The 27,763-nt window shown below is 40.7% G+C and overlaps 1 protein-coding gene across 6 annotated transcripts in view; it reads left to right on the forward strand.

The window, feature by feature from the left end:
• Nucleotides 1-27,763, forward strand: part of LOC137184084 (plexin-A1-like) — a 264,898-nt gene that overhangs the window by 122,564 nt on the left and 114,571 nt on the right. For 5 of the 6 annotated variants that reach the window (XM_067591429.1, XM_067591425.1, XM_067591428.1 and 2 more), the window contains 5 exons: nt 6,073-6,204; nt 19,371-19,471; nt 21,334-21,457; nt 21,805-21,958; nt 22,583-22,682. In XM_067591429.1, coding sequence (XP_067447530.1) covers nt 6,073-6,204; nt 19,371-19,471; nt 21,334-21,457; nt 21,805-21,958; nt 22,583-22,682 — 611 coding nt within the window. Of the gene's footprint in view, nt 1-6,072; nt 6,205-19,370; nt 19,472-21,333; nt 21,458-21,804; nt 21,959-22,582; nt 22,683-24,266; nt 25,008-27,763 lie in introns of those variants that run through there. The other variant, XM_067591431.1, reaches the window with a different exon arrangement.

Below are 27,763 nucleotides of genomic sequence, written 5' to 3' on the forward strand. Positions count from 1 at the left end.
TGAGACTTTATGTGTTCCAAAGTCAAGAGCAACAACAGGAAATCATCTTAATGTGTTGTTAATGCAACAGCAACAAATGTTTAAATTCTTGCTGGTGTTCCAGGAAGTTTCAACAACAAAGCATTTTTATCCGGCCGCAGCTGATTGCCACATGTGATCAATTTGATCCAAGTACATTCTCAGCATACAGTACATTACAGATTTAGCATGATTGTGGCATTTGGCATTTGATTGCTTTTGTAAAAAAAAAAAAAAAAAAAAGCACAAGCCGAATGAGTACGTCCAAGTCAGAAGTATTTCTGACAGAAGCAGTGACATTCTTCACCACACTCTGGCAGCGTTGGTCTTTTTTAACCAGCCGACCAGGGCTGTGCGATATGACGATATGTATCAAGTTATGATAGAAAAACATCTGTTGTCTCATATTATGCTCTATTGTTTATTTCAGATCACATCGTCATGTTGAGTCTAGCGGACCAGAAATAGTCTGTTCATTGAATTAAAGACAATGTAGTGAATCATTATCAGGATATGAAATCACCTTTATCAGAATATGAGATTTCGGTCCATATCGCACTATTGTTAGCTGTTAGAAAAACAGCTTCAGAGTGGCACGCTGTCACCGGCCAGCTGTCTGCCTGTCACTCTTTATACTGTACGTGCGCTTGTGTGTGTGTGTGTGTGCGTGCGTGTGTGTGTATATGTGTATGTCACCTGGGGCCGGCCTCCTGTTGTGAGAGCAGCGGTGCGACAAAAGAACGATGATTAATTTCACTCAGAGAAACCTGTCTCACTGATGTGGCTCTACCAGACCGTGTGTGTGTGTGAGAGAGTGAGAGACAGAGAGAGAGAGAGAGAGAGAGAGAGAGAGCTGTAGACTGTGTAGTCAGCAGGTGTGCTGTGATACTTTGGATGCCCTCCAGTCAGGGTCAGACACACACACACACACACACACTCACACACACATTCACTGAAATGACTACCTTATAAATCCCACCCTACCAACTCACACTGACGCTGTACAGTCTCTCTCTCTCTCTCTCTCTCTCTTTCTCTCTCTTGAGTGTGTGTGTGTGTGTGTGTGTGTGTGGCTCCTCTCAATAGATGAGACCAAAATCAATTTCATTAGGGATTGTGAATACAATGAGCTGTTAACACACACACACACACACCACAGTAGATTTCATTAAGGAAATGCCTTTTTCCCCTCCCTCTGTTCCCTCCATCATCAAAGAACTACTTGAACATTTTGGACTCGGCTTCATTATTCGTCCTCACCGGACATTTGTAACATTGGTCTCAGTGAGAAATGCTAACAAGGTTAACAAGCTGCTCCTATTTTTCCCCCTCTTTTTTTCCTCTCCTTCCCCTCATACTTCCCTCCTTCTTCTTCCTCTTCCCTCCCTTTGTCCAGCCGTGTAATTAACTAGATGTTTAACAGCTGAGGTTGGACAGGGCACTGCTGTGTCTGGACACACACACACACACACACACACACACACACACACAGAGTTGGAGAAAGAAGTCTGTGTCTGTGGGAAAAGAAAAAGGACAAGGGGAAGTCTCGGAGGACGGAGAGGAGAAATCTCAAGAGAGAAAGGGAAGGAAAGAAAGAGGAACGGGGTGAAGAAGTGACACGGGTTAAAACGGAGTGAAGAAGTAAAGGAGGAAATGTGTAGAAAGAAAGGAAATGTAATGGAGGAAAAAGGAAGGAGAGAGAAAGTGACAGAAGGGAGGCAAATGGAATAAAAGTGGAATAAAATACAAGTGCAAAATTGGATAATCAAACAAAAAAAATCAAGACAGCAGAGAGAAAAGTAAAGATTGAAGAACCGATAGCATGTGGTTGTGTTTTCCCGCTCTACCTGACCCAAAGGTGTGACCGGTGGTTGAACCCAGCATGGTATTAATCACTGCAGCACTCCAGCCAAACCTCATTACTCCCCTTTGTTCACTTTTATTACCTTGTCCTCCTCTACACACTCCCGACACACTTGTGTGCACACACACTAAGCATCCTTCTCTCTACCACTACACCTCCCACCTTCATCCCACCTCATCTGTCTCCATCATCATCATCAAGTTTTCCCTCCTTTTCAAACCCCACTTCAAACTCCACGAGTGCGTCTGCCTCCGTGCTTTAAAACAACCCTGCATGTTAGCGTGATAGCTCATGATTGTTATGTATCGACTGTGCCGCAGTTTGTTGAAGTCAAAGTACTGTAAGAGTACAATTATTGTACTCTTGGACAATAGTACTGTGTAGTATTGTTCCAAAAAAGGTTGGGTTTATTATTCATCAAGAGCAGTTAAAGTGTCAGGAAACAACAGCTTTTAAACCCCTTCTCAACAAAGGTTTACATGTGTTAATAACAGATGTTCCAGTATTCACATTGATCAATAGTTTGTGTTCATTGTCTGTAGATGAGTATCTTTTTCCTTAGTTGTCACCAGCTTTGTTCCGAGTCCAAATCATTAGGAAATCCCATAATATCAGTAAGATGTTTTAAACTGTTACATGATGTTAAATGTTCATATATAAAGCAGCACTGCTTGGTCCTCTGGAGAGTCAACCTGAGAATCACCTGTCAGCATTACAAGCAGGACATTTGAATACTTTAGGGTGCAGGATTTTTTGTAGTCATTCCACTCTTATATGTTTTAAATATCAGTGGATCTCCTGGTTTAGATACACAATGAATACTTTCTTAAGCATCTCTTTTGTTGACTCCTCTGATGATGAGTAGTAGAACGCACAGGTCGAGGCTGTCCTCAACAACATGTTTCCATTTATCTGTGAACAAACTCCGGTGGGCCATGTGAAGGTTAAGTTTTGTCTGTGTGGAACAAAGGCTGAAGTAGCTTTGTTATGGAAACCTTGTAGGGAGGAGGAGGTTGGAGTAGAACCAACAGGTGTGATTGACATGTGGTAGTCGCATCCTGTTTCCTATCAACAGACGGTGTGTGTTCTTTGATAAACATCACTATAACAAAGCAATTTTTCCACGTAAACCTAATAAAACTTAAACCATAGCGGTGACTGAAGTCGTCATATGAATATTTGTTACAGTTTTGCATGTCTGTGCACACCTGTGGACTCCAGTGTGTATGCGAGAGTTACAGTGTCCTTGATAATATCAGCATCCGTTTGGTAATGAGCGTAATCCCAGGAGGATAGAGGAAACAGGGTGGTCCAAGGAAGGGACATGCAGGAAGGTAAAGTTGGCTGCAAACTCACCAGGAAAAGTCACCTTTAACTTCCATCCTGATCCCAATTTTCTGTACGGTGTCATAGAAATGCATAACTCAAAGCGGCCCAGGGAGACCGCCCTTCAACCGAAAGGTTAAAGACATGATGCATGTCTTACTGCGCTGTCCTTAAGCACGACACTCAACCTCTTCCTGCTCCCTCAACGTACGTCACACCGGAAAAGAGCATCAGCTAAATGCCTGGAATATAAATGGAGAGTTCAGTAATCGTATACATGCAGCGTCCCCCGCTCAGCACGCCGCTTCATCTTCTGTTCGACCGGCAGTGACTGAAATGATATGTCACTTCAGCCCGCGTATATTCCGAATAAACATTGCGTTTTGAAACTAATTGATTGGTGGATAATTTGAATGCAAATTGCAGCAATTAATGCTCAGTGCACTCATCAGAGAGAGGCACTGCTGAGCAAGATAAAAAAATATGTATGGTTGTCGAGCTCCTAAAAGGTAAACTAATCATTAAAAAACACAGTCTGGTTTAATGACTCATAAGCTGTCAGTAACATCAAAGTGAGCTCCTTTATGGTTTTGTTTGGTCTAATAATCATCCCGGAAGCAGTTATAAAAGCATATTTAATAAGCTTCCCTTACTGTTCTTGCAAAGGAGCAGAGTCTCTTTCATCTAGTAGCCTGGGCTCTTTGCTAATAAGTTCCAGAAAGTGAGAAACTAGACAAATGGAAACATAAAAAAGTTCCAGATGCCCCAGTGTCACCCTCCCCCCCCCCCACTTTTATTGCTTTGAATTTAGTGAGCACAGGCTACACAGAGAGAAGAGAGGAATTTATGAAGCTGGCTCCTGCAGGTACTTCAGTTAGGTAAACAGATGACATTTATTTGGAACTCTTGTAATGTAATGCTGCATTTTATTCAACCTAAACAAGCCAGTGCAACACAGCTTTCCACTATAGGTGAGACTGCACAGTCTGTATCAGCAAAATGTAGAAAGCAAATAAAATAAATAAAGTGGATTATAAGAGGGCTAATCAAAGTTTTTCACCCTTAAGTGCTGCCACTTGCTCTGTTAGAGGTCCGTGTTTAGACGCAGTAACTGCCAGAGTGCAGAGTTCGCAGAAGGAGAGCACAAACCTGCAGGCTAGTAGACTAGATGAGAATCTACAGTCACCTGCTGTCCGGTCTGCAGTCCCCTCTGTGCCAGCTGACCTGAATCCCACTCCAACTGCCCTCTGCCCCGAGCTGTAGGGCAGAACACGCTCCCCGCTCCTATCCCCACCCCTCACCCTCCCTCGCTCCTCCAGTCCTTCACTCCTCACAAGTGATACGGTGGCCCAGGGCACGACGCAGGTTTTAAAACGTCCGAATCAAGTTCTTCTCCCCTCTCTCTCTCTCTGTGTGTGAATGAATGTGCGAGTGTGAGCTCATGTGTGCTGTTGTTGACAGAGACAAAGAGAGAAAAATCATCAGAGCCAGAAATCATCAGAGCCAGAAATACAAGAGGACGAAAGGTCACACTCATTTCACATCAATAAAAGTTTCAGTGTGTTTGTGTGTCTCCATGTGGGAGCTAAAACAAATGACCTTTGCACAGTAACAACAGGGATGCACCTCCTTTACGTACACACAAACACACACCCACACTTGCGAAAGTAAGGAAAACTTCAATAATTTGCTACTTTCCAAACTAAATCATACAACTTCCCAGCCAAGTTATTAACCAACTAAGTAAGTAGTATCTGCAAAACTTTCTACTCCATTTTTCTTGTAAACGTGGAGGTAAAATATCTCATATTTTTAGATTTCCAGTGTTCCACTGAGCAACTCTTCAAAGCTGATTTGTCAAAGCACTTGACTTTTAACCAAGCAACAAAAGCATACACAGTGACGACAGCCTGTCTGTTAATGAACCTTCTGTTCGATGAAAGATTAAGGCAACTGTGGTAGCGATTTGGCAGATAATGACTACAGAGACTGTTGAGACTAAGACGAAAGGAAAAAAAAAAAAGAGAGATGACAGAGCGAATCTGGTCGACAGAAAAACAGCAAAGTTTTAGCAGACTAAACCGCTGTCAGGTGATGGATCGGTGACTGGATGGATGGATTAGAAAGAGAAAGATCCAGACAAAGAGGAACAGAGCCAAAGAGAGAAAGATTTGCTTGCTGGTAGAGGGGGAGTGACCCTGATAACGGTGTCATTTTTACCAGTAGACTTAACAAAAAAAGAACCATCATTTAGTTTGTATTGTAGTTACACCCTCAATAGTGTGGTAGCATAACCAACTGGTATCATTTTAAGTTTCAGCATAAACTGAGAAGAAAATGAGAGTGTTGAAAATGTCATCTGTCACTTGAATAGTTGTTTTTCAGCTGACAGCCACCATATAAGTAAGCTTATGAAGTGTTATAGTAGATGAAATGAGAATTGGCTGCGTTTACATGAGGTGGAAGCAAATACATCATTTTTCCTGAACCTAGCTGCTCTACATGAGGAAATACTTCCATAAGAAAGATGGAATGAGGCTTATAAGAAATGAAAAGTATGCGTAGTATGTGTGAGAGTGAGTGTCTCTTCAGAAGCAGCGCTCCTGTTACTCTGAATAGTCCACAGAATTTATTGTGAACTGTTTTCATAGGGACTATTTCTTTGGTAGAAAGTAGTTCCTATGTAACTTGTTCACAATGAGATCTTAGGATTAACCAGAAAATTCAGTGGAGCAATAAAAGCAGGAGTAAAATGTAATATCTGTGTCAAACATTCAGAAGATCATATTCTAACTTTTGGGAGGCTACTTCTTCTTTTAGTTATTTATACTGTTGTGTTTTTTTCCTCTTTTTTCTTCTTCCAGATCCTTGTAAACTCCGTTACCCAGCCTGCCTTGCTGTATGAAAATGTGGTGGTGAGCGACGGGAGCCCCATCCTGAGGGATCTGCTCTTCAGCCCAGATCATCAGTACTTATACGCCCTCACCGATAAACAGGTGACACATGAAACACACACTCAAAACACAATGACGTACAGCCAGGCAAGGTCAGCAGTGCAGCCCATAATGTTGCACTACGGTTGCCGTTGACAACCCTGAGGAAGTGATGATTAAATATCGATAGCCATTTATCTGTCTGGTGATTTTAGGGATGGACCCGGTGATACATGACTGCCTGTGACATACAAATACATGCACGCCTAGATCAATGTATGTGTTTGTAAGTGTATGTACAGTATGTATGCATTGCTATATACACACTATCCACACTCGCATTTTCTTAAATATACACTACTTGCTGAGTGTTCACAAAAATGCACAAACACACCCCTTCTCTGACAATAAATATAGTGAATGTTAGGAAAGGGGAGCAGGAGAAAAACAAAAATGAAGAAAGGAACAGAACCATAAAGAGTTGATGAGGAGAGATGAATTAAAAACATACACTGGGGGAGAGAGCGGCAAAGCTAATTACATACATACAGCACCGCATACAGCGCAGGGACACGTGTAATATATTACACACACACTCACAGAGTCATGAGTGCTAATTAATATCATGAATATTAAAGTGTGTCACATATAGGATGAAGCATCATACTGCCTTTCCACAGGGAATACAGTATACACACAACCTTTATATATTAATTGGATTGTGAAAGATTATGTGATGGCTTTATTTTTTTTAATTATCACAAGAACAACTAAATGACAAAATTAGTTTTCAAGATCTTAATTGCAACTAATAATTCCTGTTTTCGTTTGTTTTTGGAAACCAACAAAATGAGAGTTCAAAACGGAAGAAGTTATCATAGCTTGTTAACTGTGTTGTATCATCCACATTTATTTAAGCTCCTCTGTTGGAACATAAAATGCTTAACAAAAGAAGAATGCTTTGCAGACAGTTATGAGACAGGAATCAATTGTATAAGTATTTCTTTTGGATAGACTTGGGAATCTTTTGTCCCATTAGCAACTGAGCTAACAAGCTTGCTAACTGTCAGTCAGCAAACTTGTTAACATGAAGCCTTTTGTGCCTCTCCAATCATTATTTATTGAATTAAATCATGCACGATCCCGAAAAAAAAAGCCAGGGTGTAAACAGCACAGTACAGAATAAATAAAAAGAAGCTCGGGGAAACATTGTGAGAACAATGCTCCCAGCTGGCTAGCATGTTAACAGTTAGCTTGCCGGCTATAATAGTTCACCAACTAGCACTTTGAATAATGACAACGTCACAAAGCTTGTAGAACAAAACATTTCACAAAGATGCACAGATGATTTTTGCTGTGCCACTTTATGGTGTGACCTGGCCTAAAGTATTAAAATAATTCATATATAATTTTGCAGTTTTCATATAATTTATAATATATGTTTTGTTTTGTTTTTTCAGAAAAGAGAAAGTTATAACATCTGGTAAATTCTTCCAGGTTAGACAATCAGGAAACTTTTCACATCCACAGGATCATCCCAGCAAGAATAACTTCTTTCAGGACATTCTTCATAAAATAATATGTGGATTTCATCCTGACATTCCTACAAAACATTTACAAACTACAAAAGAATAAAATCATTTGGTTATGAAAGCAAGTACGTTAATGGAAAGTCATTTCAAAGGTTTTTTTTGACAGTTGTCAATGCTCATAGATTATTATGTCATATATTTTTCATTTTAAATAGCTTAGTCATTACCCATACTTACCTCCTCTGCAGAGCAATAAATACAATAAAACCCTGCAGTCCTCGCATCTGAGTGTTGTCATCCTGAAACGACTTCATTCATGTGAGTGTATTACTGCAGTTTGCAGAGTGCAGCCATTTCCTCTACTCCACTCTCCCTCTTCTCCTTCCTTTACCTGCACGACTCTCTTATCTCATAACAGTTAATGACCGCGATGTGATAACCTTCAACAAGACTTCCCCAGTTCGTAGACAGTAACTGCCATGTGAGTGCTGTGTAATTTACCAGCGATTAGACATAATTAACTTCCATGTGTCTGAATGAGCTCGGAGAGGAAGTGAAGTGTAATTGATATAAATGGACGACATCGGTGTTGATGTGACAGGGGAAATAAGGCCCTTCGATCATGAATAGCAGTCCAGGAAGAGATGTTGAAATGTACTGTACAGGGAGATACATAAATACATATTTAAGCAGAGTGAGTCCACCCACACATACACACAGCTGATTTTGGAGAGGTTAATTCAGATTGGAATTTAATTCTCACAATTATTAACATTTACAAAGAGGTTCAATTGCGACAATAACAAAAATCTAAGCATTATGTGTGAGTTACAACAGTCACAACACTACAAACAGAAGAGTGAGGCTGAATTTCTACATCACCATAATGACAGAAATACAAGATCAGCAGTATTACAAAAACCAATAGCAAGAAGGTCAAAAACAAAACTCCTAGTGGAGAAGAGAAAAGAGAGTTTTGGGAAGCCTTCAGAATATATATGTTTACAAAAAATGGTGAGCTGTCAACACAGACTATAAGAGTTAAGTGATGATATCAATTAGAATAATAATACCAGCACTGGGACTGTGTCCAACAAGTATCTCTTATTTTAGCCAGCACTCCTCCGCAGCTGCTCAGCACGATGGAGAAAGCTGAAAGTCCTTGCCGGGAGTGTTGGTGGGTTTTCATTTTTATTTCCTGTCATCTGCATCAGAGATGGCTGCTATTGCCACCAGAAAGTCTTTTTCAATTATTCAAGTCAGTGTTTTATTTTTGATGAGCACTGATATGTCGACTACATGTCTATGCATGCTAGTGCGGTGACTGTAGGAAGGTCTAATGACAGGAGGAAATCCTTGTAGGAACCACAGTGCTTCCTCTTTGCGAAGATCAAAGGTGATACTGTTGTATTTTACTAAATCTAGACAGGGAAGAAGTGCAGACATACATGTCTGGCACTCTTTCTGACTCTATGTCAGAGAGGAATTTTCCTCTAAAACCTGGAGAATAGACTGATAATGAACATGATAAGAAATACAGTTGGTCCAGTTTGAGGGCTTTTTTTTTGCCTTTTCTATAACTATTTTTTGTGTAAAGGAATAGACATTTTGGGAAATGAGCTTTTTGAAAAGGTCAATACATACTCTCCCCATGAAGCTAAAGCTAGCAGGCAATTAACATAGCTTAGAATGAAGACTGAAAAGTAGAAAGAAACAGTTTACCAAAAAAAATCTGCCTACCTTCAGCACAATTTTACAACCCATACACAAACAGAAATGTGAAAACAGCAAGTTTTCCCCAAAATGTCTGTTCCTTTACTAATAACTAACATTTCCAATAGCAATCGGTGATGGCTGCAATTTGGTAGATCTATAAAGCGGCTTCTCCTTTATGAGCTCATTTTTGCTTCAGACCTCTGCTGTGATGCCAATTTTAGTTTAAAAGTTCACCTTTCAGTCTGTGTAATTTTGTTTCTGTGAAAATAAGAATCACACTCACTGACAGAGTAAAAGAGATGGAATGACCATCTCTTTGGAAAGCAGATAATGGCATTTCACTTCCACAGCTTTAACACTGACCAAATTCACAGTCCAGTCAGAGAATGAAACAGAATTGGAGAGTGGAAGGGAGAGAGTGGGTGAGAGCTGAGGAGGTGGGAAAATATAATTGGTTTGCAGGATATGCTCTGGTCCCTTCTACAGCTCCTCCTGCCTCATCTTTTCAATATTCTTAGGGGTCCTCACTTCTGTCTCGCTGAGATGGAGTGAGTTTGTGGAGTAACCGCTCTCCCAGTAGTGACTTCAGACAGCATAGAATAGAATAAGGATCTCTCCTCTGCTGCTGAATTTGAACTTGTGTTCTAGACAGTGCGGGACCAGAGTGTATACAGAACCTCCCCAGCCTGCTGATGAGGAGCGTCATCCAGGCCAGGAGCTGTCTGGACTAATATATTGTGGTTTAAGGTCGCTGTCCAAGCCCAGAGTGTAAACTACATCTTTTTTTTTTCAAGCCAAAAAAAGCATTTGAGGGAAAAACTGTATTCTCTGGACTCGGCAGACATGTAGTTACATTCACTGATCCAGAATGATGAGAACATACAAATAATGATCAGTTCTGTTATCTGTTCAGTTCACTGGAGTCAGAAGAAGTTTAGAATTGCGGCCACTTTTCCCCAAGAGCCTGGACTTTGTCACTTACTTCAAGGCTACAGATGTAAAAAAAAAAATCAGTGTTATTAGTTCAACTCAAGATGAGAAAGTACTGGTACCATAACTGTCATGTGAAAAACTATGCTGTTAAGAGTTGAATGTGAAAAAGTCAAATATCACTTTGTCTTCAATTTTTATAAAAAAAACAGACATTAGCATTTTAATATTAGCAACATGTGGAAAAACTTCAGTCCAACTTACTGTTTAACTCAGGTAAAGTTGCTCAAGGTTGCATAAGATTAAATGTCTAAGTTGTGGTACTATTACCTTCTCATCTTATGGAGAAAAAAGTTTAAAAAGCTGAAAAACTCTTTTTGTACTTTTTGCATTTCAGAATTTAAGGCAAAGTGTGTTTAGACAAGCATAAAAAAATAATCAAAAAAAAAATCCAACACTGACAACACCAGAGAAGTTTATGTTTTACTTTTCACTCCAGAGGATATACAGTATGTAAATTATACTCTTTAACCTCATGTTTATTTAATATTAGAGTATTTCTTTCACACCAAACACACTACAAGACATAATATTGAGCTAGCTTTTGGAATTGGCCCTTGACTGTCAACTACATTATGATAATTCTTATGATGATACTTAAAGCAGTAGCATCACTGATTTGTTAGGCCACCAGGGGGCAGAAAATCACGCTGTGAACACAACACCGACACATTTTCACCTTTATAAAGTTGCAATAGTGAACGTGATAGCCAACAGTTTCCTATTTACACATCCAGCGGACACAGAGCTACATTAGCATTTATTTGGAGTTGTACCTCTGGTGACCTGATGAATACAGGTCCAACCATTCTCCTCTTAACTCTGTTTTAAGAAAGATATCTGTCTCTTCAGCTGCTAAACGCTCCACTATGTTCACCAGCTAGTCACTATCTTTGTCTGTCTGATGTTTGATGTCAGGCACATAATGAACAGTGGGTTTGCAGAACTTTTTTGCTACAAAGCAGCTGCGCTAGGAAACAGGAATAATGAGAGCGGTGAGACTGAACCAAACAGTAAAGTTGCGGGCTGTAAAACCAAAACCATGAGATGAAAGATGCAGAAATGCTCTGTGGAGCTCAGGAAAAGCTAAGAGGTAGCTGATTAAAAAAAACAAACAAACAAAAAAAAAACAACTTATTGCAGCTTAATGCAGTTTAAAAAACTATGGTCTGCAGGAGAACCCTTCGCACTACATCACTTGAAAGCCTGTTATACTGTATACAGAGTCTCTTTGGTGAGCACTTGAGTACGATGTACCTTTGCTCTCTTTCTCCTCTTCTTCCTCCTCTTCATCCCTCCTTTCCTCTCTCCTCGTTGAATAATAGAAATGCCAAGTGATGGGAGCTCAAACATCAAAAAGCCCATTTCCCAGCTTGACAGAGCAATTTACCTTTCCCCATATTCACTCACACACGTAATTAAAAGTGGTGGATTGGACTGCAGCGTATAGACCGCGTATCTGTATAGCCGTAGTGACTCACACAGAAGAACGTACACACACACATAGTGCAAAAACATAAAGCTGCCTGATTCACCGCGAGAGGAGAATTTTTCGATTAGCGAGCGATGGATTTATACATGGCTGTCACTGTGTCTCTGCTGCACACACACACACTCATACTGTACATACACACACAGTCTCTCTTATGTTCTGTCCGTGTCTTTGCCCGCTTCTAACTTTTCTCTCTCTCTCTATTCCAGTGAAGTCACTGATTTTTTTTTGCCCTCATAAAAACGAACAGTGGCACTAAATCAATTTTATCACTGCAGTTGTTTCCTCGTTACATGTTCAAATTGTACCGATCTAATAAAAAACAGCAGGGTAAGAGAGATTTTTCATCCTGTCACCATAGTCTGTTGTTGACGTCACCGAGACGGATATTTCTTCAGACATCCTGTATGTCCCTATGGATGACATCACCTAATTGCTTTAAAGTAAATGACTAAGTGGATTACAGCTTGTACTCTATTGATTTCTAGTGTACCTTTGAACCAAATTACTCACTTATCATATAATTACCAGCTTTGCTTCTACGGACTGCTCCTGTGTTATTCTTCTATTTCTTTTCCATACTAAAAGAGCCTTAGGACTGGATTTTGGAATTGTAATCTACTTCCTGTATTGATGTGCAGTGCGGCCGCGAGTCCAAGCCCAGTCTCTGATCTTTTCCTGCGCTGTAGCATCACCACCAGATTTCCACTACTGAAGTCACAGGGCAAGGTCAAGCCTCTTTGCTTGTAAAACAGCTTCGTAAGGTGACCCGTTGGCAGCAAATGGCTTCGCCCCCTGCCTCCGCAAGGCCGCTCAGACAGTGGCATAATGGTCTGATGATGTACCTCCGTGTATCGATTTAGCTACAGTACAGAAATGTAGTGAACCGTACTGTACCGCGCGGTGGAGAAACCCTACACCTGGCACCACATCAGAGAGGGTTCATATTCAATTCACTCAGCAGTTACTGCACTTGGAGGTCAGGGAGAAAAGACTGCCATGCGCTCCTTTAAAAGCAGCTCCTTTGGTGTTCGTCCAACTTTGAAGTCGCTAAAAAATTTTTTAGTGAAGACAGGGACAGGGAGAAAAATGAGGAGAGGCTACAGAAATCTACTGGAAGTGCCCTTGGCCCCCTGTCAGCTAATTGGTGAATTGAGTTTTGGAACAGCGTGTTTTAGCGGTTGATTCGCGTGGGCACGTTAAAATCAGCAGCAGGATGGTCTGTTGCTTAGAGACAGCGTCATTCAACCAGAGGACAACTGTGATTATCATGGCGGAAGTGTCTCAGAGCAGACCCTTCAGGGTGGCTGCTCTCTAAAGTTTAATACTTAAACTTACTTGACTTTAACTGACATCCGTCCTCCTTGCAGATTTAAGCAGATACATCAAGAAACAGACTTTTTATTTCATGATTTGCATAAACCAAAATGAGTAATGGCTACTACAGCCACTTTACAAAAAAGTGCTAGCCCTAGCTTTCTCTGAAGCAGAGAAAAGCTGTTTTTTAAGTTAACATTACATTGTGTTATATATTCTAACATGGCAAAAGTAGCTAATGACTTAAATAATTAATAATGGCTTTTTAATTGTCATATGTTATTATATTAATCAAAAATTTGCAGCGTGCTGTCCAAAAAACTGAAAAAAGGCAAACAAATGAGTGTGATGTACCTTTTTATATTTAGCAATGCACTATAGTATATTTTTGCATATCTGCTGAAACCCCTTGTCCTGTCTTTACTCTCGCACAAATACGCACACACACACACACCAGCCGTCTGTCTGTCAAGGCAGAGAGATGAGTGATCGGCTGATCAGAATGTAATCTGTGAGACAAAGAGACAGACTGAGAGAGAGAGAGAGAGAGAGAGAGAGACAGATGTCTTAATGTGGTTGAGAGGAACAGCGTGACTTGGATTTGAACAAGGAAATGAGCTGAAGTTGATTTGTGAAAGAGCTAAACTTAGTGACTGTGAGGCTGTGAGTGAGTGTGATAGAGAGAGAGAGAGAGAGAGAGAGAGAGAGAGAGAGAGAGAATGAAATGACTTAGGATGTATCTGATCTCAGCAATTATATGTCACTTAAGTGTCGCTTCATATGAGAGGAGAATATGACTTAAGGGCTTCTTCTTTAGCGTAAAAGGAACACTCCCGTTTTTTGTTGTAACTAATATGAAAGGTATATTTTCACTTCATGTCTTAGTGTTGAACTGTACGTTGCCCATTGTAATCTTAGCCTAATCCAGACAATACAGGACAGTAACGCTACACACAGCAATTTGCTTTCTCCCCAGTATCTCCCTTGTGCAGAAGTGACACAAAAGGGAAAAAATGACAAAGAGATACATATTGAGGGGGGGGGGTTACTGCTGATCATATCCGTCGTCAAAGGCGAGTCGGGTTTCTATCACAGCCGCTGGATATGAAACTGCCAAAGTTTCCCATTGTGTACTTATTATTGAGATATGACTAATACCTGCTGGTGATCAGAGAGCTTACAAAAACAAGAACATACTCCTAAAGAATAATGATGGAGAGATCCTCTCTTTACAAGGCACCGTATTTCTCCTCTTCTGTCTTCTCGCCTCCAAGGTTGTGTCTGTCGGTGTCTACTCGTGATCTATGGCTTCATTTGCTGTGTTTTTCTGTATCCAACCAAATTCAAGACAGATGAGAGCAGAGCAGAACAGAAAGACAGATACAGAGAGAGAGAGAAAGAGAAATAAATGTATAAAATAAAAGTTCAAAAATAGTGGAAACACCTCTGAAAAGGGTGAAAAAGTGCGAGTCATTATCCGATCATCAAGCAAGCACTCTTTAACGTGTTAAAGTTCATGCAGTTTATTAACTCACATGTGCAAATACTGCACCGTAATATCTGTATTTTCACAAATGGTATGTTTGTGTGCACTCTGTTGCCAGTTACATGTGTGTGTTTTGTGTCTTGCAAATCTGGGTGGCTGGCAGAATAAGCCATCCATCAGCCTATTGTGTAGTGATAGCGCCTTATATTCTCTCCCCATATTATACAGATGGGACAATTACGGCTAGGCCTATAGCCGCGGCTAGCTGGGACCGCACAGGCCCCATATGTGGAATGAAACATCAGTCACAATTACATTTGTGTGTCTTTCACATCAATCCTTCCCTGCATCCCTCATCCCCTACCCCCCCCCTCCTCTCATCAGCCACTAGGCAAATTAAGAGCCTCTCTATCATGACCCAAATGAGAGAGGCTCATTTGTAGCTGTTATTTATTTGTAATAAACTCCCCACCCCCCCCATCCTCTGCTCTGTTCTCCCTCTTCCCTCCACTCTGGAAACATGACAAAAAAAAAAAAAGAAAAAAGGCATCCGAGTCCCACTGGAAGCTTTTTTTTTGTCCACAAACAGTCCATTATCAGTTTGAAAACCAAAATTAATGCTTTAAATGGACATTTGTTTCCTCTATGATCTCATTTTTTTCTATCTCCCTTTACCTCGTCTCCTAATTCTTGTGTTATTTCCACCCACCTCCCTCCACTGTCCACAGATGAATGTGTCTCCCTCTGCAGCAGCAAATAGGCCAGGAATGAAAATGCCATATTTAATATAAATAGGTGATTCTCACTTACTTTCTGTCTCACACACACACACACACACACACACATTCTCTAGCCACCTCAGTAAGACAAAGAGTCTTTGGCAGAGCAACTCCCGTTTCCCATCCCATTATCTGTTTTCTAAAACTCAATAATTGAACTGTTCCATTGGAATACATCATCCGCCCCACTATCACAAAACCCCATTGAATAAACTTCTCTCCCTGGCTATTGTGCTTGAGCGTGACATGTTTTTTTTCCTCCTCCCTCTATCAGATAAGCTGTATTACTAGCGTGGTATTTGTCCAGGCGCAAGTAATGACTGCAATTTGCTGCTATTTGGTGTCCTGTAAGATGCCGGTGTCTGGTAATGGTAGCATTATAATAGTTATCAGACACAGGTTACTATTATCATGCTATAAATCTGCCATAAACTATTGTGTCCAACTGTACATCAGACTGACACAGAAGGAGGAGATGCACAGTCTGCAGATGAAAGGGAGGGGTAACTAGCATCTAGTCGAGAGATGTGCTGCTCGTATATGAAAGCTATTGAGGGATGTAACTTGAAATAGCATCATATTATTATAGGAACATATATAATAATGTATGGAAAAAAAACCTCACTGAAAAAAGACAGATGTGAAGGAAAAATCTGTGGATTGACAATGAAAAACACATCATGATGCAACAAATATCGAAATAAAATAAGATGATAAGATTTTTTTCAATGCCTGTGTTTCATTTTTCAGTGGAACTTGTTTCAGTGCCGATACAATACGAGTGTTTCATTGCCAATGTTGTCTTTTTCAGTTAAGGTTTTGTTTTCAATGCCAAATTTTATTTTAGGTGCCAAAATTTAATTTGTCACTGTTCTAGCCCCATAAGCATGCTAACATGCTCACAATGGCAATGCTAACATGCTGTCAGGTAGTCCTGTTTACCAGGGTCATAATCTTACTTGTGCATGTTAGCATGCCAATAATTGATGATTTGAAGTATGAAACACTAAGTACAGCTGAGGCTGATGTAAATATCAGTTTTGCAGATATTTGGTATTAACCAAAGTATTGGACAAATATAGATATTGACTTGACGATGGCGCTAGATGAAAAGAGAAACAAACACCACGGTAGACTTTAAGTATCTCCTGTGCTGTGAGATGTCAGCACTGTCTGTCCCACATTAACCCCTGCAAAAAACTCATAAACGCTAATAACAAATAATCTAGCTGTAGATATTCTGCTCACAAATTGACTACAAAATGCCTTTTTGAACATAAACTTTGAATGCAGACTGCAGACTTTCCCACACAAGTAACGGCGAGAGCAGATCTTAGCACAGTTCTCTGCAGGAGGGCGTCAGAGGCTGCCCCATGCAGCGGGAGTCTTGAGTCATCTGATGGAAGGCTTGGGCAAGTTGCTGCAAGATGAGTTTTTTCCAACGTGCAAAGGTGTGATGTTCAGTCCAAAACTAGTACACTGATTGGATGAAATTGATTAGATGGGGGGAAAAAAAGATAGTGGACATTTTTGAAGTATACAGTGACAAGAAAACTAACATATTTGTGTCTGATTAAACATCCAGCAGCTGTGTAGCCATAATACATGAAAAGAGCTTGCTTTACTGTTTGAAGGTTGAGAAGTTAAAAAAAAGGTGCATGAAGTATAGTTTCCTCTTTGAAGGATTCTACACTGCTGCGCCTGCAGCTGCTATTAGAATTCATCCTCAACACTTCCCAGATCACCTGGTGCGCCCCCTGCCTCTGCAGGGTTATTGATGTCGTACTTGATGTCGCAGCAGGAGGTGTGTGCATGCATGTGTTCTAGCATGTGGACGTGTCTTGGGTGGTCAGTGATGTATTTAAGTACTTAAACTGCCCCAGAAAACTTGTCTTAAACTCTCAATTTGGTCCAGTCGTAACTTTTTCATTTGTGTGTTTGTGTGTGTGTGTGTGTGTGTGTGTTTACCTGAGGCAATTTCCCGTCTACAAATCCGTCTGTCACTGGCAAATGAAATCCAGTGAAATGAGATAAAACACATGGATGCTGATACACTGGAGATTTTAAGAGATTTAAGAGAGAGCAGAGTAAACCAGAGTGTGCACAGGTATGATTAAAACATTTCAAAATGTCCTCTTAAAGGATAATACCTCCTCTTTAGAGTGTTCTACAATCTGGGTGAAATTCAAGGTAACTTGTGCTTTCTGATAATTGTGCGGACAGATGGCAGATGGTGAAAACGCAGGCAGCAGCAGAAAACATGTCTGTTTTATGATAACTGCAAAGAGAACTTTCTGTGGAAACGGACTTCTTAAATGATAATCCCTGTCTGTCTCACTGTCTCCCCTGATGTTCAGACACTTCTTTGGTCGCCGTTGAAGAGGCAGGTAAATTTGGACAGCATTGTTTGATGTCCTTGTTAATACCCAAGTTCTCCAGTTTCCCCATAGAGATCATTAAAGTTTCATCTTATCTTAGACATGCAGACACACAGATGGCAGCCACAGAGATTTAGCGAACAAAAGGAGTAATCCTCGATGTTTATCTGAATGGTGTACAATGAGATATTCTTTGCAAGACATTAAGCAAACACAGTCCTCTTATGTTCTGATGACGGCTTATGTAAGTGTAGTTTTCAGCATAAAAAGAAAAAAAAGTAGATGAAGGTCTACTATTTCCTCTTTGCTCGCATTTCATTTGAGCGCTGCGAGTTTTAATGGATCATTTTGAAGGTTCGTAGCTCTTGATGTGGGGGCGGCTGTGTGGCTCAGGAGGTAAACTCAGATCGGTGGTTCGATCCCGGGCTCCTCCGGTCCGCATGTCGAAGTGTCCGTGGGCAAGATACTGAAGCCCAAATTACTCCCAATGGCTGGGCCAGCAGTGTGTGACTGTGTGTGTGAATGGGTGAATGTTGACATGTATTGTAAAAGCACTTTGAGTGGTCAGAAGAGTAGAAAGGCGCTATATAAATGCAGTCCATTTACCATTTGACAGAACACCAGCTGAAAGGTTATACAGACAATATACAGTATATATCACAATTTACACTGAAGGTTGATTGGAGATCATGTTTCTGAATGCGTGGTAGTGAAGTCAAGGCAATCAAAATGGTTTCATTACTGCATGAAAGGCGTCACAGGGGTATTCTGACATTTTTTATTGCATATCCTTAAATTTAGGGGACTTAAAGGGACAGATTTAGAAATAATGGAGAAAAGAATGGCCAAAATTGATGAAGCAGAGGTCGAGATATTCAGACTTTTAGTCCTGAGTGTGGGTCAAACTCCAAGAATGCAACCCGTGATGCTATGCAATAGTGTTTTTGTTACGCCCTCCCTGTCTGGTAAACACTTACTTCTCCAACTTCATGCCCCAAGCTTGTAACACACGCTGTTAATGAACAAGACTGAGAGTCTACATCCATTCTAGCGGCTCTGTGAGCTGCACTTAGGCACAGCGGTGCTTTGAGGAGGTATGAAGGGCATTGTCCAGACATTAAAGTGCAGTGGAGAGTTGTCAGCAATTTACTTTTTCTACAATCTGTTTAGTATCTCTCCAAGTAAACTGCTTGCTTCTATCGGTATTTTAGAACTGTGGGCAGTACACAGTATATTACAGAGAGATGTTTGTCAGAGGGTGTAATCTTAACCAGTGTGTGTGTGTGTTTACATGTGTTTAAGCCTGTACTTCTCCCCCTCTAACTAGCCTTGCATGCAGCAGTATGGAGTTATAAGCATCACCTCCAGAACTGTTTATCTCTGATAGTCACAGTGCTTGTTCCTTTAATCTCATGTTCCAGGCACATGACACATTCGGTAGATCCTGTTTAAACCAGACCTATATGGTATGGGCTGTTTGATGGTGGCTTGTGTACAACATTAACCAGGTTTGTGTTCCCGTGTGTGTTTCATTTCCAGGTCACTCGTGTGCCAGTGGAGAGCTGTGAGCAGTACGCCTCCTGCGGAGCCTGTCTGGGATCAGGAGACCCTCACTGTGGTTGGTGTGTGCTGCATAATGTGTAAGTGCATATCTGTTCACTATGATGTAATTTCGGTGCTTACACGATGATGTCATTTCAGTGCTTACAGTACATTCAGCCTGTGCTCTGCAGTTAATTATAATCCATCACTGTAATGGATGGAGTTCTGCAAATTCTATCATATTTTTATGAGTCCTTTCAATGTTCATGTTAACCATGTTTTATAGACCTTTTTTTATTGAATTTGCGCATCTGTGGATTTTAACATGCCAAATGCTAAAGCCACAATGTGCCACCTTACAATAATAAAAAAAAGTGCAAAAAAGTCACAAAAAGACTATTCATGCTGCCAGCATATATACATATATTCATTGTGGCAACATAAAATATGATTTTTAAATAACAAAATCAAAAGAAAAAGTCAAAAGAGTCCAAAATGGAGGAACATAGCTATCATAGCTTATTAGCTGTGTTGTACCATCAACTTTTATTGTACTTAAGCATAAACTGCTCCACAAAATGGGGAATGGTTTGCAAAAAGTGAGAGACAGTAGTCGACGGTACAAATATGTCTCTTGAATAAATGGTGTGAACTTATTGTCTTGCTAGCAACTGAGCCATCAAGCTTGCTAACTGTCACAAGTGTAGCAGCTAGCAAGCTTTAAATTATGTGATTTACAATCCTGAGAACAAAATGGCAGTGGGAGATAAAGAACATTGTACAAAGAGCTAGCATGTTAGCTGTCAGCTCATTAGCTACAGTTGTTAACCAGCTAGCCCTGCAAGTAGTCCCTATAAGTCACCAACCCTCTAGAACTGACAATTTTGTGAAGATGCGCAGATTAATTTCACTGTGCCACTTTCAAGTGTGACGAGCCTTTACAGTACAGTGAGCATCAAGTAGGCTAATTCAATTTTCCTAAGTATGTAATTGGTGCTTAGCATATTGTCTTTTTCTGCTCAGTATTCCAGCAGTAGTTCAGTTCATCATTTCTGCTGGTTCAGTCAGAGACACTTGCATCAGGGAACTGACCATTTATAACTAATTATACAGTTAGAATTGGTGGAAAATGATCTTTGTAGGAGCTCTCAAAGGATATGAGATGCAACAAGGACTCTGCTGGAAAAACAAATTCCTCTTAATAAACATATACAGCACATATACGTTAAATCTTAGCATATAAGAAGGAAATCGGGGTTGGAGGGAGTGTTGGCATGAGCCTTTCTGCAAAGTAGTCAGGTTGTAAAGGACATCATGTAAAACTGTACTGTTATGATTGGATGGTACTAGTCAGCTGGTAGCCAGGCACCTGATGAATGATGGTGAAACATGAATGAAGCAGCCAATGCCAATCAGCTAATGGAAGAGCGATTTCAGTGCTGTGCCTGAACTAATGCCATGCTCCATTTGATTTTCACTTTGCTTGTTTATCGGGCTGCATGTTAAACTGTTGAATTTTTTATCTGTCATAATGATATACAGCCTTAGAATCATTTATCAGTGCTCTTAAACTTTGATAAACATTAGATTCATTTTGATCAATGCAACCTCTAGTTACATACTGTACAAGCACACACACATATCGTTGTCAGGATACTGAAATTCACAATCCTAAGAATCTGACTATGCTTTTTTACAGCACTACTGAAATACTACATTCATTATGTCCCTAATCCAGTAATGTCAGCCCTCCAAACAACCTGGAATATAACAACTTTGTGAATAATGTAATATTTAGTTTCATAAGCGAGAAGCAGCTGACGGTACCGGTGCTACATTTTGACAAAATACCTTTACCCATGGCACAAAGCAAAATATACTTTACCTATATGGTAACCACTAAACAGGATAAATGTGGATTTAATATACCAAATAAATCTAAATTCTCTGTTTCTCGTAGATGTTCGAGGAAGGATCGCTGTGAGCGAGCAGAGGAGCCTCAGCGTTTCACCACTAGAGTGGAGCAGTGTGTCCGACTCTCAGTCCAACCCGACACCGTCTCTGTCACCATGTCAGAAGTGCAGGTACAGTGTGTTGCTGCACCACTGTGTGTGTGTGCGTGTGTGTGTTCAGATGTGTCAGAGTGGCTCTGCGAGCACTGTATTGTATGTGTGCACATTTATGTGACAGGGAGAAGTGGGAGAATGAAAGATTGACAGGAGAAGTGAGTAAGATAGATCTCAAATGAGGTTAAATAATATTTGTACTTGTGTCATCACTGGCAGTCTGTCCATCATTTTGAGTAAGGCATGGAATGTGAGTTTTGAGACACAAATCTGAGCAGAAATCTCGCTTATTGCAGCACTAATGAAGTATATTGATTTTAAATCAGCTTTTTCTGTCATCTTTCTGCTTTCTTTCCTCCTCCTAGCTGGAACTTCAGACCCAGAATGTGCCCAGTCTGTCTGCTGGAGTGAACTGCTCCTTTGATGACTATGTAGAGACGGAAGGACGCATCTACGGTGGACGGATCTTCTGCCTGTCCCCCTCTACAAAAGAAGTGGCCCCCATCACACAGGACCAGGGTAAAAAAAAAATCCCATCATTACAAAAATAGTTAGAAAGGTGTGGAATCATAGAAACATGGGATGAAGTTTCCTGACATTTCATACATCTGACAAACTTTTGTTTCGGAGAGAAGAAGACTCTTTTCGGTTGAGCGGTTTTGTTTGATGCCGCACATATAAAACTGTTTGCTTCATTCAGCCTGTTCATTCAACTGTGTGAAACGCAAGACATTCTGCTCTTTAACCGCACCCGTCTCTTTGTGATTATCAAACTTATAAACTGCTTATTCACAAATTAACGGCTCAAAACCCAAACAGGCATATGGACAGCTGAACCTTTTCCTACGCAGAGTAACTTCTCTACAAACTCTATTGATTGTGCTCAAGGCTCTGCTTACTTTCCAGCAGAAACACTGTGGTTCCAAAATGTCAGCTATGCAGGAATTGACAAGTAACACCTAAAATGAGGCTGTTAACATTTCAGAATACATGCCTGGGATTTGGCATGATCCCAGGGTCATAGAACACTTTCCACACACTTAGCGTGAGTGAAAATGTCAGTTGTACACTATAGAAATATGGGAAGACTGTTGAAAGGAAAAAAGATAATCTATGATGTGGATGTTTTGTGACTACTCGTAGGTGACCGACGTGTAATAAAGCTGTATCTGAAGTCAAAGGAGACGGGGAAGAAGTTTGCCAGCGTGGACTTTGTCTTCTACAACTGCAGCGTCCATCAATCGTAAGTTTTGTCAAATTTCATAATGAAGAGTGTGATATGCACCACTGAAATACATTACACTTATACTTACAAGTTGAGAGAGGGGTTGGGAGAGGCCTGAATACTATTTCAAATACACAAATGATATCACGCACCCAGCCAGATGCAGACTGGTAAAAAGCTGATCGATAGAGGAGTGACTCTGGTTCTTTACCAAAAGCAATAGTGCTGAAATATTGGCCTGCAAATAACTCTTATAACGGAGAATGGAAAGAACAGTGTGCGACCTCTGCTAATTCATTATTCAATGTTTCAAAGTTTTTTTACAAATCAATTAGTTAATTAAATCTCAAGCAATGAAGGGACTACTGGTGAGTGAAATAATAAATCGATTCCTCACCATGCAAGACCTAGAAAGGCAGCCAAGCTTGGGAGGCTAAAACATGTCAGTCGTGTTCTTTGGAAATGAATTATCCCTAATTTAAGTATGGGAATATTGCTTGTACTTCTTAGCACTGCTTTGAAAGCTGCTTACATGTTTTGGAACATCAGGGAAGGACGGAAAGAAATACTACACACAGTATCTTTATTTAGGAAACATATTCTTATTCATTTCAGTTCTTATGAATAGTATTTAATCATCAATATTTTTTCATATCAACAGTGTTACCTTAGTATAAATTTTGTATCATATTTGTTAGGGCTGAACAATTAATGGTTTAGTTACACTATTATATCTTTTTTTGTTATCGATTGTTTTTATTTCCAATAATCATTGCAATGATGACACAAAATGACAAAATATAATACAATAACAAAATATAATGAAATAATACAAACCTCACTGTAGCCCCATCTATAACATTAGGGGGGTAAAAAATTAGTATCATTCCTAAAACACTAACGATCAATTAATTCATGGACAGATAATTAGTTCAGCAACATTTTCATCATCAATTAATCTGCCAGTTAAGATCTCGATCAATCGCTTCGGTATATTATGTCAAACAGAGCTGCAACGATCAGTCAGTTTATCGATCAATCGATCGATCGAAGTTACACTATTATATGTTGAGGACCATCAGTTATGCCAGCTATAAAGACAGCTCTCTGCTGCATCTAATTAATGTTGATTCCGTGAGGACGAACCACAAACTGAGATGCCTGATGGCGTCTGCTCTCATGATACTTGGCCAAAGATGTTCTTTCCAACAGAGATACGACTCTGTATCATTTCAGTGTTTGAAAAGTTGGAGTGGGAAACTTTTTGTCTCCATGCTGTTGGAGAAGAGCATCAGCATGAGTCTTAGAGAAACATTAGCAGCTAGCTCTTTCGGTGTTGAGTGTAAATGACCAACTATCATATGGTATTATTGTTTTAGCTTATCACTTTAAATAAAATAAATAAGGACCTCATCAATATCCCACTCTTTCAGTCTTTATCATAAGTTACTCATTCAGTGAGTAATATTGTCAAGTCTCTTTAAAGGATTAAAAGTCCATAAAGTTGCTTGAATTGCTGCCTTGAAAACAAAAATCACATTATGCAATATTAGTCAGAAAAAAACAGTTCAGCTTTAATGGTGTTTTTTCTTCTCATGCCAGTGAAGCAGATTCTCAGTTGAACTTACAAGGAGAGGAGAGGGAGAGTAGAGCGAGAGGCAGACCAGCACCGAGATCAGCCTGATAATGAATGAAGAATGTGTTCTTAATTGACCTGCCTTGTTAAATAAAGGTTAAATGAAAATAAATAAAATGTCATTCCCTAAATGACTCTTGGCTGCTCCCCTGACGTCGCCGAGTGGGATTCACTACTCAGAGTTACACACTCTCTCGCTCTCTCTCCACCACCATCCCTGACTTACTCTCTCTCTCGCTCTCTCTCGCTCTCTCTACTCTCTCCCACCTGGCACAGACTCACATCTCTCATTTAGGTATCTGCACTTTGTGTCAATACACCTGAAATGAAAATGCATCTGTGGCATACTAAAAGTGGATTTCTCTTTCTATGGCCAAGTTTAGATTGATGACAGCATTACTTCCTTCTCTAATGTTTAGATCATTTAAGATATCCTAAAATAGGCATACCAGTATCCTGAAAATGCTTGTCACCATCCAGTATGTCTTCTGAACTGGTCCATAAGTGGACCCCGTGATTTTGTTATGGATTCACTTAATTTTCATTTTGATGATGATAAGGCCAAATGAATGACTGATCACCTGTTGATTGGACATTGGATTTTACTCTATTCAGTCACCTATCATCACGTATTGATCACCCTACATATTCAATAATATCTCTTAGAAATATTTAGGGCTTGTCTTGCTCCAGCTCCATGTGTCTCTTATTTCACTACCTTTTTTTTCAGATGAGATGGCTATATCTTTTAAAGAGAGGAATAGAAAAGAGAGTTAGAATTACCAGGAGATAAGAGGACCATAACAGAAAAAAAGCCCCTTTTCAACCCAAAAGCACCAGAAAATAAACTCAACTCTGTTACCTGTTCATGTTTGTGTTCTCACAACAGATGAAGAACCATGAAGATGTGTATTAAAATAACTCTGGTGCAGACTCTGGTTCTTTTATTTGAAATTTAGATCAAGTTCATGACTTCCTTGAAAGGTTCCTGGGCTGCTGGACAAGTTCTTACGAGTGAATGAACAAAACACTAGTAATTACACAGTAACCTTTAATTCACCAACATTACAAGCTGCTGGATGAAATGCACTTGTCCTTCTACCGTTCTCTTTCTTCCCTCCATCTAGCCTTGTAGCTCTTTCCTCGTCCTCCCACCTTTCTCGTCTGCTTATTACTCTCTCTTCTCCCATCCCTCTCTTCACCCATCTCTCTCCCTCCCCCGACCCCGACCCCTCTCAGCCATCCTCTCCATCCACCCCCCGGCCTCCCTTTTTCTTGCTCCTCTCTCGTTCATCAAGCCCATTTATTGCCTGCGCTCTGCTCTCAGCCCTGCATATATCTGCATAGTAATAGGCCGTTAATTAGCTCTAGCTGGGGTGCCTGTGTGGAGATGGTCATAATGGAGTGGGCTTGGAGAGAGAGCTCACCTGGGCCACTTCTCAGGGCCTCCAGGCCTAGTTCAATGGCTTTGATTCATTTTGTGAATGCGTGTGTTCTTTGTGAGCTAAAGAGCATACAGAATGTGTCAAAGTAACTGCAAAAAGAGCACTGTAGCATCTATTTATGCCTATTTTTGTCCATGCAGCAGGTGTTTCCTCATTTGTGTGTGCGTGTGTGTGTGTGTTTATGCTCCGTACCCCTGATTAACCAGCCCACCTAGCCCTCCTCTCTTTGCTGCATAAACAGAAGCACCGCTGTTTAAGCCTTTGATGTTGGCTCCACTGGCCCCCTCAGGACTCCTGCAGGACTGTAAAACTACAGTGCAGTTATTACCGCAGCAGCTGTAACATAAACCCACATATTATACACCACTCCCCCTCCGCCGTCACCTTTCACCTATGAATCTTTGACCGCGCCTGTAGGAGGCCGGGCGCCGGAGCTGCGGCGTTTAGATAATGGAGTTCTCCTCGTGGGCGTGGTGGGCGGGTGAGAGCACAGAATCTCAACAGCAGACGCACAGACGTAACAGCACAGATGTACAAGCAGAGCAGCCCACAGGCAATCACCCAGACGGGCTCGTGCTCAACCTCACACAGCCTCGCGCAACACACTCAAAGGCGGATGCACCACCGGCATCACCAGGCATACACATACAAACACACACAAACAGGTGCGCACACAGTCAGAAGGCGCATGCAGAGACAGAAGGCACAGACTTGGCACAGAGAATTACGCTGCAAGCTATTTACATACGCTGTTACAATATTAGAAATTTGCATTAAAAAGAGGTTTGGAATAGTTTAATTGAGCATGCGGGAGGAGGAATAATGCATCTTTAGAGGAGGAAGAGAAACAGGAGGGAGGGAGCGCTAGAGGGGAAGAGTGGGACAAGGAAGAAAATTCACTTTCCCTGAGAGCTGGAGAGGGAAAACTGGGAAGGAGGCATGAAGAGGGAAGGAGAGATATAAAGCTGAGTGTTAACGAACGAGAGAGAGAGATTGTGCCCATTGTGTCAGGAATAATGCGTCCCACACAGCTAAAAGGTTAGCACCCCAGCCTCAAGCCACCATGACCATTACAATATGAAAAGACTGAAATCCATGCAGTGAAAAGGAGCACTCAAGGGAGGGGAACAGCCCACGCTCCGGCCCCCAGGACGCGCTCTCATTTCCAGGCAGACCATTCACTGTGGCCTCCTGTTCAGAGAACAGCCACACATCACAACTACATTATCCACCGGCAACTTTTGGACACAACTTGTTGGAAACTGTTTAGAGTTGAACTTTGTGGTTACATCAGCATCAAGTTGATTTTTGTGGTAAGAGTTGTTTGTCCAATTTTCAATCAGTGTAATCCAGTCTAATTAAATGGGAGGTTGAGACTCTCAGACTTGCTGCTTTTGGACATTGCAATGACAAGATGCAATATCTTATAATGAGTCTGAGTCCCCTGTTGAGAATCTAATCTTCTCATTTGGCTCTTGTGCTGTATAACTTAATGATGTATGTATCAGTTTATTGCTGCTCACTTTGGAGCTTAATTGGATAAAACAGAGAGGCCTATTTATAGATTACAGTCAGTCTTGAGTGTCTTCTAAACACCGTCCACATTTGATACCTGGGAGATATGATGTCACACCGATCACATGTTTTAAGCAGAATCACAACATGCTTATAGCCGCTTCATCGAGTGTTTACAATGGATCTCTCAAATGATTCTTTTCGGTCAGCACATTATGGAATGTGTAGGTGAGCTTTGCTTTACAGGTTTATAGACTAACCTCCTAATTAGGAAAAAACTGCAGCTTTATCTGTGACTTTATCCACACTGACCAAAATTAAATGAGCATATGATTGTTTGCTCCTTCCATACATGTTTTGTGGGGTCATTGCCTGCATATCAACAGCTTTGTTCCATCGATCTCCACTCGCTAGAACAAAAGCTCGGAGAAGATGAAAAGGCATTTGACCTGGCTCTGTTGCTAGGCCTTGTTAAATAGCAGGGATTTTATTGACTACATTGC

The sequence above is a fragment of the Thunnus thynnus genome, chromosome 6, assembly GCF_963924715.1.
Source record: "Thunnus thynnus chromosome 6, fThuThy2.1, whole genome shotgun sequence".
Lineage (NCBI taxonomy): Eukaryota > Metazoa > Chordata > Actinopteri > Scombriformes > Scombridae > Thunnus > Thunnus thynnus.